This window comes from Coffea arabica, chromosome 2e, assembly GCF_036785885.1.
Source record: "Coffea arabica cultivar ET-39 chromosome 2e, Coffea Arabica ET-39 HiFi, whole genome shotgun sequence".
Taxonomy (NCBI): Eukaryota; Viridiplantae; Streptophyta; class Magnoliopsida; order Gentianales; family Rubiaceae; genus Coffea; species Coffea arabica.
The window spans coordinates 21,795,726-21,807,825 of record NC_092313.1 but is presented as its reverse complement, the minus strand read 5'-3'; the positions used below and the strand labels follow the sequence as shown (position 1 = coordinate 21,807,825).

The following is a 12,100-nucleotide window of genomic DNA, read 5'->3' as shown; positions in this document are numbered from 1 at the left end:
CGTTGGACGCTTTATATATGTAAGACTAGTTTTTGGGCCCTGCGCTTAGTGTTGGGGGTGATGGATTTTATTGTGTGATGGGGGTGTTAATAGATAGTCAAGGTAATATGTTGCTGTATTATGACGTTTTGGGATATATAAGTAATAAACAAATTATGTTAATATTTGATCTTTTATACACACTATAAACAAGAAACAAAAACATGGAGTAGCTAATAGAAAAGAGAAAAAATACAATATATATAGTCAAAAACATCATCATAGATATTCACATGAGAAATGACTAACTATTATATAAAACAAAACATCACACCAATAACTCAATTATTTGATTTTTAAGCAAAAAATAGCAATCACATGTACCGATGCATTATTGCTCATATCTAACGTTTATCAATGCACCATATCTAAAATTGTTACAGAAACCAAACATATAAGAATAAAAATGTTCAACAGGGAAAATATCAAATAAAAATACATTGCCAAAGATAAGAACTAAAATATGGATTAGAAAGTGATCCTACCATTTAGAAATATTTAAAAGAAATATAGTCAAAAAAGAAACAACCGTAGCTATAAAAGCAGCTTTAAGTGTTTACATTGGTTATTCATCAAATGTTTCCTACGGCAGCATGGACGTTAATCTATCAGGTATGTTTCTGTCTAAGTTCCTGGTCTTTCAATAACATTGTATATAGAACATTATATCAAACAAAAAGAATTCGATTATGCTCACTGAAAACCTGATGATCCACAGATACTGCTTCCTCCACAAGACATCAGATCGAAGACCCAGTTCCAAAGTTATGCTTTGTAATATGGCACAACGATACGTGCAATCCGGTACTCATTCAACCTATATTTATAGCTTTCTGTGAAAAATATTTCAGACAACTGGATCACTCTATTGTATTTACAGAAGATTCCAACCTCGTTCTTCAATGCCATTCAACAACGAATTGAAACTACAATATTTGTCAAGCATGGACACAGAGAATGGCCAATCCAATTACAAGGACAATATTTCACACTTGGGTAGAATGCATATATAATGGACAATAATATACAAAACTATTATCTAATTTTATTTTTATACAATACACAAAACAGTTTTGACACTAATATTTAACGAACACCAATTCCAAAACTATCTACCATGGACAGGTCCCTTCTCAACGACAAACACAAATTCATCTGCTATGAACCGAGGTAAGACCATCTTTTGTTAGAAAAGTATAAATGATTTTCATAATTGAATCTTTGCTAGCAATTTTATTGATTCATGTATTTCAGACGCAGGTGAACGTCCACCAATGGATAGAACTTATTTCTCATCAATAAGTCCAAACTTTCACCAAACGCTGACAAAAAACATAGCTTTCTATCATGTATATTCTATCAATGACAGGCTTCAATTGGTAAGTTCGTCATCTTTTACTGAATTCAGAACAGACTACATTTGACAACATAAAACATATTATGTATAGTAACACTATTTTCAATAACTTTTGCAGAAAATTCCTAAACCTTTGAGGCAAGGAATAAATGCAGAACGAACACCATTTCTGAAGCTTACTACAGGCTGCAAAACCATTTCAACGACCATAGAAGGCAAATACATCAGAGACAACTGGAACGTCTTTACTGAGAAACATGATATGAAGCCAGGCCATACTATCGTATTTCTTGCCATTGCAAAAGCTGAATATACAGTTCTCATATTCAAAAACACTAACGTAGAAAGAATATATCCTTGGTACCACTGTCACTACACTTGAATGACTACAGAATTCACATATCTATTCATCTATAATAGGTGAATAGACAGAGGTGTTGGTATAATAGGTCATGGAACTATATATGGTCACACAAGTTGTAGCTAGAGAGGTGAAAAAATCTGGAACAGATTGTACCAAAAGATGTGGTGTAAAGGTATTAATAAAGATTGTGTAACGTTGGTTCAAAAGAGTTATTTTTTATACAACGTTACATTGTTAACCATGTTCACAAAAGTTGGAGTTAGACATACAAAATATCTGGAACAGATTGTACCAAAAGATATGGTCTAAAGGTATTAACAGAGATTATGCAACGTTGGTTCAAAAGAACTGTTTTTAGATAGTATTACATTGTTAACCTTGTTTTGGCTGTTTGCTGTCTTTGTCAGGTTTCAGTTCTAGTTTGCGTTTAGCAGAAGATCTTGTTGTGCATGTGGTGTTTGTGGTAGTGATTTGAGAATCTGCCAGCTTTGAAGTTGGTGTTGGCTCTGTCTGATTGCTTGGAGCTTCAATAGATTGTTTTTCAGATGTCAAAGATGTGATGGATTGACCTAGGACAATGGTGATGGATGATTCTTCATGTGGGTTGGCTTCAATTGTAGGGAGAGGTTGTTGGGAGACAGCAACATAGGAGGAGAGAAAGAAGCTTGGCAATCCTTGTGGAGTGGTACGGTTGGAGCTGGTTCTTATCTGACAGTAGACAGGCTCTGAAAAAAGTATATCATTGATGGTTTGGATTGGAATTGTTTGTCCCTGTTGAGGAGAATGAGATAAGAGAGTTTTTTGGATTATTGTATATATTTGTGAAGTAGTCTAAAAATTAGATTGTATAACTTAGTGGTTCTCACAGATGATGTTTGTTCATAGATTTGTGTTGCTGTGAGTCCAATTATGCTCTCTGCATAATTGTCTTGGACAAATGCATCCAAATGAGCTGAATCATCAGATATCTGGACAAATAGTCTGGCCCTGTGTTAGAGAATTTTGGAGTGTGTTAGAGATGGAAAGTAATATATTAATGTAGACAGAGATGTGTAATAGAAAAATGATATGCTGATATATGAAGATGGATAATTGTAGATTTATATGTGTGCAGAGGTATTGCTAGATGGATAGATAGAATATGTATACATAGAGATATATATATATGTGTGTAAGTATGATGAATAAGAGTTGTTTTTTGCTGTGAATGGGATAATAACTTACTTGGGGATGGGTTTTGTTTGACTCTTGTTACAATTGTGGCATGAGAATTGAAAGTCCATAGGTGCATTGGTGGTACAACCACAGTCAGTACAACTACCAATATAGAAGTGCTGGCGAGAATTTGTAATCTGGATTGTTCCTTTTATCCAGAAATCTTTTGGCTGGTCATATATAATTTAAAATGAGTTTGATACATATTTATAATGGTACGAATTGAATATAAAGTAAGCTTGATGTCTGCAGTGAAGTTAATGTATTAACTTACCAGAATGTATGCACCAAGAATTAGTGAGATCTGTCGAATCTTTTTTTCAGGGAGGGGCTTGATCTTTTAGTTTGCTTTTTCGTATAGTCTTTGTGCTTTTATCTTGTCAATGTAGTTCTTGTTTTCTTCAATCCTGTACAAAGCAATGGTATTAACAGTGGTATCTTTATTAATTTGTATTATATGAGTAATGCTTATATAGAAATGTAAGTAATGAAGGAAGTTTGAGTGTAGAAGTGTATATACCATCCTGCCAATGTGCTGATTTGTGGAAATGAAGGATCAAGGAGTATATTTGTATTTCCTTTGGTTCTTAGAGTGATGCCTGTAATAATATGGAAGCTGTGTTAGAATATTTGGTTTGTAGATTTTGTGATATAGATAGAAATGTTTGTGTTTTGTAAAATATACCATAGAAAGTGGTTACTATAGGCCTGAAAATCACAACAACTGGGTAGGTATGTGCAATTTGAAAAAGTTGAGCTCCTTCATTATCCACAAAAGGTTCCTAGAGTGTGAGCACAAGTGGACGTTGTCTGTGAAAGTTAGAGAAATAGAATGAAAGTTCAAATCATTGGATGTTGATGATTAGCTAAGATAAAGCATATAAAAATGTGATTTTGCTTACTCTTCATTGAGAACAATGAATTCTTGGATAACAAATGGTTTGGGTCCACCAATCATTCTTTGAGGTAATGCTTGAATGACAGCACACATGATGTCTGTTCAGTGGTTAGCATTGATAGAAATGGAATCAGGACATGAAGTGATAATTTATATAGAGTAAATTTAATGAAGGGTTAGTTGTGTACTCAGTCTTTGGTCATATTTTCCTTGATATTGGTCCAGGTCCCAGAATGAAGCAAGGGGGAAATACATTGGCAGTGACATTGGTAAGGGAGTTCCAGCTTGTTGGATGAAGGACCTTTTGTCAAACGTTAGCTGAAGAGGTGTTGTACCCATTTGATGGCGGGAATCTTGAATTTTACTGATGTATGCACCACCAACATAGTATGATGTCTCTAGTTTGAATATGTCACCAATATAAGCCAGGTCTTGTTGATAGATGATGCCCTGAACCGTGTCATTCTGTAAAACATAAATTGCAGGTTACAAGAATATAAATAGATGATGGAAGATGGTCTTGTTATATAATTTATAGGAAAGTTAAATACTGGTTTATTGTATGTATTGGAGATATATATGTACCTGATCGTCTGCAAATAAGAGCCGTCGATATGCCTTTGTTCTTGGAGTTGGGTCAAAGACTCTTGTCAACTCTATTACATAAAGTTTGGCAAACCATTGGCGTTGTTTCTCCTGGAAGTCTTTTATTAAAATGCATCTGTTATCCATGACTGCAAGAAGAAGTGTGGCAGTGATAGTGTTATTGGGAAAAGAAAATGTTATTGTGAATGAAATAGAATGTAAAATGTTGATATAAAAGATATAATATAAGGGAAAAGAAGTATTTTTGTGTATTAGAACAACCAAGTGAATAAAGCTGAAGTCAGATGTTAATGATAGAAATTAAAGAGAGACAGTACTTAGACAACACCAGTGATTGATATGACTTCATTGTATACTATGTTTCTTGTAGAAACTGTGTCAGTCTGCTCATCTGGAGAGGGCCTAACTAAAACTCTAACATCATTTACTGTTTTAGCTCTAGATAAAGCAACATATAGCTGACCATGGCCAAATACTGGTTCTTTTAAGTACAAGCCAACGAAGTCTAGTGTTTGTCCTTGTGCTTTATTAATAGTCATGGCAAAACAAAGTCTAACTGGAAATTGTGTTCTCTTGAAGGGTACTATATAGATATTAGTGTCAGAACACTGTAATGAGATTTTCGGAATAAAGACTTGTTTTCCAGTATGATTTCCGACAGCAATTAGTGCATGGATCACATTTGGAGCAAAACCAAGACAGACTAATCGTGTTCCGTTACATAAACCTTCTTTTGGGTTCAAGTTTCTAAGTAATATAATGGGACTATTGACTTTTAGAATGAGTTCATGTGGTGGCAGGCTTGAAGGTTGTAACGAATGCAAAAAGACTTCATGTTCTGCTTGTTTCGATCGGTCTATAGTTTCATCATAACTTAGATATCTGTGTTCTGTGCCAGGAAACTGTGCTATTAGGAGATTATTTATGTCATGCACAAAATCATTTTTAGTAGTTAGTATAGCTCTGTTAAGTGTATGCAATGAGTGTGGACCAAATGCCGTGAGGTCAGGAAAGACACTATTGATCAGAGCAGAAAGTGAAGATTCATCATCAACAAAAGGTATTGTAAGATGGTGTGACAATACTATTCTCGAGTCATCAAAAGAAGGCAAAGTTCCGTTGCCAAGAGGCAGAAGAAATTCTGAGAATTATTTATCTAAATGTGCACGCATGTTTTCAACCAGGTGGAGTTTTTCAAGATGGTTCCAAACATAAGATTTTACCAAGCTGGCAGAAATGTAATCTTCATTGTAACCTTTGACGACAACAAGTAATGTTTGACGAAAGTCGCCACCAAATACAACAACCTTGCCACCAAATATTGTATCTAAATCCATTATATCCCTCAGTAGCTTGTCGAAGCACTCAATAGCATATTTTTTAGCCATTGTGGCTTTGATCAGTTTGGCTTGTTTGATCAGTCTTGCACTGCTACTTTGTTTGTTAACGTTACACGCACTGTCATCATTCTCATGAATTGGAATCTTAAATCTTGAGTGAGCTATACGTCCTCCTGGAAGAATAGAAGCAGCAACGCCGCATGACGCTGTGGCTAATGCAATTTGACCTTTAGACCTCACAGTTGCTAGTAAAGCCTTATATAAGAATGTTTTGCTTGTTCCTCCTGGTCCATCTATGAAAAAAGCTGCTGATGTGTTATTGTCAATGCTATTGATGATTTTATTATAAGCAGATCGTTGATGAGGATTGAGAAGAGCAACTGATGCTATGTCCTCGGTAGAAACTTTGATGTCTAACTCAGCCTCTATTTCTTGTGTGTCTCTTTGAATGGAAAAGTCATCAGTGTTAGGGACGACTATCTTGAAATCAGCAAGATGTTTGCCCATATATTGCAGATGAGAATCAATGAGTTGGAGAACTTTTAGTCTTATCTGTTCAGCTGATAGAGACTTGTCTTTAGAAATGTCTTCAGACAGGTATGGTTCAAATTTCTGCCATAGTAACATTGGATTGGGAGGTAGTACATAGACCAGAATGAGAGCAAATAAGTGACGAAGAGTATAAGGCATCTGAAATGATACAGCTTCAAGTAAACATTGTTCAGCACTGTCATCAATCTTTAACAAGCCTAGAATTTCTGCAGCTTCTCTAAAAATTGAAGCTGTTCTTGAGCCGATGTGCTTTAGACTTTCATAAGACTTAGGCCCTCTGACATGCATTAGTAGCATCCGTAAGTAGTATTTTTCACCTTGAGTTGGATGCACTGTAGTTAGTCTTCCAATTGTACTTCTTCTTTGTCTCGGTTCCCATATTTTGTGAGTTGCATTCCAGACAAAATGTTGAGGAAAGTCTTTATAAAGACATTTGAGCTCTTTTGCATGTCCATCTGCACTGTTCATTCGAAAAAATTCTGTAAGCATGGTTCGTGACATTTGTTCATCCACTACAACTCTCTCCAGAATATCATCCTCATTAGAAACCATTGACTGTTCTCCTTCTAGGTGTATCTGTAATGGCATGACAGATGGATTCAAGTTACTGAGGTCGAAAGCAAATATTCGCCATGCTGCTTCTGGTGCACATATCCATCGTCCAGATTGGAAATTTTTTATTTCATCAATTGCTTCATCATTCTCTGCTGCATTAAGCTAATACAGTATCTTTGAGTGTCCTTTGTAGATATATTTGTAAATATATTTAACAGCATCAATTGTGGAACAAACTTCAACATTGATGTGGCAATCATACTTGGCAAGTAAGTATGGATTGTAGGGAACTACCCAACGATTGTCGAACTGGAAATGGCGAGCTGTGACAGTCTTTTGATCATAACGACGCATGTAAAGAGGGTATGAATTCTTATTATGTCTTGTGAATTCAGCAAAGTCCTTTGGATAGGCAAATTTGCATTTTCCATTTTGCTTCATACATGGACTGTTTTTATTAGCTGTTCCGCATGGTCTATGCAACATGTGAGCAACTACGACAGAATGCAGATATGGGAAAGAAGCTGGATCTGGTAATTCTGCAGATACAACACGATCATAAGCTTCAGGTGAGTCCAATTTCCATCCATTTGCAAGGATTATCAAAAAGTGTGCATGTGGGAGACCTCTCTTCTGGAATTCTATAACATGTGTATGCTGCAACTTTGCCAAAAAAGCCTTTTTTGATAATATCATTTCTAAGCATCTCTAGTTTCGCGCGAAATACTCTTGCAGTTACATCAGGTCTATTGTGTGCCTCTTCGCGATCAGAGAGATGTTTCTTGATCTCAGGCCAAGCTGGATTGCAGGTCATTGTTAAGAATATGTCAGGTTTTCCATACCGTTGGACCAGTGTCATGGTGTCCATGTATCTTCGTTTCATATCTCTAGGACCTCCAATAAAAGAAGCAGGCAAATATATTCGTCGACCAACATTTGATCCAGATGTTTCTCCATTTGCAATACTGTCTAAAATTCCTTGGTAAACATCTGTTCTAATCTGTCGCTGCCTATTTCGATGAAAATCCAGTCTTGCTGATTCTATCTTTACGTATGTATCAATGCAGAATTGCTGGAACAGTCTCCCACAGTGTAGCAATAAGGATTTGTCAATTTCATGCATTTGAAATTTGTAGCAGTAGTATTCACGACAAGAGACAGTAGTCCTTTTTTTCTTTTTTTTCTGCAAAACTGATGGAAGACAACAAAGTTGTGAACAAATATGATAGACTATATGAAGGAGAAAAGGATAGTAGCAAGGACTATACATAACATATATCATATTTTATCAATTACCTGCATTCTCAGCTGAAATTATTTCTTCTGCAGAAGAATGACGTCTTATATGCATATTATGGCCCTGACATGTCATGGAACGTTGAACAGATTGTTGATCTTTAGAAATTCTTTGTATACCTTCATGCCATCCAGTCTCACCTCTTGCAAAAATTAATGGATACTGTAACGTGTCATAACATCCAAAATAGTGTTTAATGATTTGTGGTTTACCACTCCTTGGATATACTTGTATATGCTGGGAAGAATCTCCTATATTAAGGTCATGTTCTGTCCATATGGCAGCCACTTGAGAAACTGTTGGAGTGTTATACACACGTTGGTCTAGAGAAGGGTGTGAGTTTAAGAAGACTTTATGATTATAAATGTCTTCAAAGTTTCTTAAACTACGAAAAAATGCAGCATAGGGATTGTGATCTAGGAGCTGCTGCAGCTGCTGGAGAATAGTTTCTCGGAATTTGTTAGAAATTGCCATTCGATTGGCAATTTCATGCTCAGTATCAAAATAGTATAACTGCACATTTGATGGTTTGTGGCCATCCATGGGAACCAGTGGATTGAGAAAGTGATACATTTGGCCCTGCACTCTGAATGCATAGATTCCTCTGTCTCTCTTATTCAACTCCTTATCAGAATGAACTCCCAGAGACGTGAATGCGAACATGTTATTATAGCTTCTGATACATTGGCGAAATTCAATTGCTTCCGGAGTATTAGCAGTGTAGAGTTTTGCTAATTGAGCAGGCATCTCTTTCTCAACTAATCGAATTTCACCAGAAGCACAGCAAAAACCAGGTGGCTCAAGATAGAAACGTTTAGCACCACAGAAAACACAATCTTGGACAAAAGGTAAAACAGAGGGTTGAGTAGGAATCCTATCAATGCGTTGGTTTCTTTTTTTAACCTTTTCCTGATGACCTAAGAAAGGGATATTGTTCAATTATATGTCGTAGATATAGATCTATTTATTGACTATCTTAGGTAATAGATAGAGTTTTCATGCGTACCATCATTTTGTTTTGGCATGTTGTTGGTAATTTGAGAGCTGCCAAAGACTGTTTCTTATTGAACTGGATATAAAGAGTAAAAGATGGATGAAGGTATTTAGAAAAATTTGGATGAAAGTGATAGTTAATAGTGGCAAAAATTATAGCACTGACAAAGGTATAAATACCTCTAGTACTGGGTTCACTACTGGGTCCATTTATAACATCACAGCAGACGTGGTTGTTAGAAGATGAACAGGCTGCATTATTCGTAGACAAAGATTCTCAGACAAGACATGCATATGTTTTTATTTTTTAAAGAAAACAGGTGCATTGAATGGTTTGTTAGATGAAGTATATATGAATGACTAAACGAAGTGTCTTACTTGGTGAAGCTAGCTCAGATGTTTTAGGGACATCTTCGGATAGCAGAGAGAGTGGTAGGCTTATGTTTTCTGAAGCATCAGACAGCTGATTCTGGGAAAGCAATGACACTGGAGTGGAGGATAAAGTATTCTTACTTTGAGGTTTAGGTGGATTTTTAGCATGAACCATTGGGCCAACCATAGACGCCCTAGCTTGCCTATGACGATGATTCTTGTGTAGACACATTTCTTCATACGAAGCATACTTTCTTTTTCGTGGCATGGTCACAAAATAACTATCGGAAAGCGATAAAATGAATAAAAATAATAATTGTTTGTGCTGGGCAATAAAAAATGTCAAACAAAAGGATGATTATATCGTTTTGACGTGTAAGTTAGTGAAACATTATATACATTAGCTAAGGATTACATGCATAGCAAGGAAATAATAAGTAAAAGCTGATGGCATGGTTCTTGACAATGGAACTGGGTACAAAAAGTAAGTGTATGATGCAAGAGTTATAGGTAAGAGTTATGTACGTACCAGTTAACGTCCCAGAAAATTGATTTGTCTTGCTAACTTTGAATGATTAGGAATAGGTGGTGGAAAGAAACTGGTTTCTCTTAGTGGCTTTGAGCAGTTAGCAAAAGCTGGATGTTGGATGAGCTGAAAAAACCAATACAAAGAATTATAAGCAGCAAAGTAGATGATAGGCGGAAAGGAAAAACAGATGGCTAGTACGTAGACAAAAGAGCAATAGATCCAATATTCATTGCTGGAACAATGGATAACATGATGGAGACAGAGATGTAGCGGAACTCTAAAACAACAGAGGCAAGAACAAAAGAATAGTACCGGGATGGAATCACGTCGAAGGTAGTAGCAAAAACAACATCAAGAGCATGGAACACAGAAATGGATACTAACTGGGTGGCTTTCAGAGGAGGGAAAAGAGATGAAGCGTAAATAGGAGTCATACAACAAAGGATAAATAGAAGTAAACATGTATAAACTGGAGAAAAAAAGCACGAGGGAAGAATATTCAAACGACAAGATGATAATTATGGGATACAAAAATTACCCCGATAATTGGTAACAAAAGAGGAAAATATATAGTGGACTGAAAATGGACACGTACAAGTGACTAAAAAAGACTACTTCATAGACAATCACTATCAGCAATTAATGAGCTACAACATTAAAGGGTGTGCAACAAATTACCACTTGAGATTGCTGCACAAAGGCAAAGGGTTGAGAGCAGAGTACGTGGAATACAAACATCGACAAATGTACCATAAGGGCAAAGAATTTAAAAGGGGCATTAAAGTTATATTTATAAGTTATAAAGTTATAAACTATATAACAAGAGGAATAGTCTAGTTAAGGTTATACAAGGGTAATAAGGTAAGTATATTCCACTTTTATATATTGGGACTGCATGAATGGAGCACAACACTGGGAACATAGAGACAGTGAAGACTGAAGACCAAGGACAAGTAAGCCAGACGGTGCAGGGCCATTAAAGCGCAATATCTTTGTTGGGCATTATAATTTAATTTCTGATTTGTGATTGCTGATCAGCAAACGGTACAAGCAAGAAGCTATTGCAACAATTGCAAGGCAAATATGTTGGAAAGACCAAAATAGCCCATGAAGCCATGAGAATTACGATGGAAACCGGCCCATTGTTGTACTGTAGCTAGAGGTGGCAAAATGGGCGGGATGGGCGGGATTTGCTTGGGTTTGAGATGGAACCGAGTCATATGGGTTTGGGCCCAACCTTACCCATATGTGTTTTGGGACTAACTTGGGCGGGATCATTTTGGGATGGGTTTAGATTGATCCCGCCCAATACCCAAATCCATTTTCTACATATTTTTTTTCCTTTAATTCATTTTTTATTTTTATATAATTTTTATATTTTTGATTTATTAAATTTCTTTTAGTTTTATTAAATAAACATGCAAGTGCTTTATACTCAAGATTCCTACCAAAAATTGGATTAACAAATAAAGGAAAAGATAGATATACAGCCATATTCCAACATATATCAAGATGGCCAAGGTTCTTATGATGTTGAATATTTATCCTTATCATTGTCCAAGGATGACAGGTCTAAACTAACTGAAATGTTGGAAATTCTTGTGGATAATGACTAGGAAGACTACTAGATTATATTCGCTGGTATGACTATAAAAATTGTTAAAGATAATTTTTGAATCTAAGATTCCGTTTGGATTGACTTTTTTTTCAAAAAATAAGTTTTTCAAATACAATGTTACAGTAATATACAATAACTCAAGAAACATCCCATCCATATTAATATATCAAATATTTCAAAAAAATTTTATAGTAAAAATTTTTCATATACACTGCTACAATAAAATATTTCAAAAACACCTACCAAAAACAGCTAATCCAAACGGAGCCCTTGCCATTTGAGCCCAATGGGTACCCAAGTATTTCCCATCCTTTCCCATTCATTAATGGGTATAGTTGGGATGTGTCCCAACTTAAATCCAATAC

General features: G+C 35.7%; 1 protein-coding gene across 1 annotated transcript; it reads right to left on the bottom strand.

The window, feature by feature from the left end:
* Window positions 1–4,796: 4,796 nt before the first annotated feature.
* LOC113728748 (uncharacterized) lies at window positions 4,797–9,856 on the bottom strand. Its single transcript, XM_072077455.1, has 8 exons — window positions 9,595–9,856; window positions 9,397–9,468; window positions 8,452–9,140; window positions 8,223–8,286; window positions 7,654–8,117; window positions 7,164–7,559; window positions 5,703–7,088; window positions 4,797–5,087 (listed from the first exon to the last, which is right to left on the bottom strand). Exons 1-8 carry the CDS (start codon window positions 9,854–9,856, stop codon window positions 4,797–4,799), a joined length of 3,624 nt encoding a protein of 1,207 aa, XP_071933556.1.
* Window positions 9,857–12,100: the final 2,244 nt, after the last annotated feature.

Excerpts from the sequence above, each read along its gene's own strand:
- LOC113728748 (XM_072077455.1), bottom strand. The coding sequence starts at position 9,856 with ATGCCACGAAAAAGAAAGTATGCTTCGTATGAAGAAATGTGTCTACAC. Across the intron at positions 9,141-9,396 it reads TAGTGAACCCAGTACTAGAG|GTCATCAGGAAAAGGTTAAA; the intron begins GTATTTATACCT and ends TCCCTTTCTTAG. Across the intron at positions 8,287-8,451 it reads ATTCTTCCCAGCATATACAA|GGCCATAATATGCATATAAG; the intron begins GTATATCCAAGG and ends ATGACATGTCAG.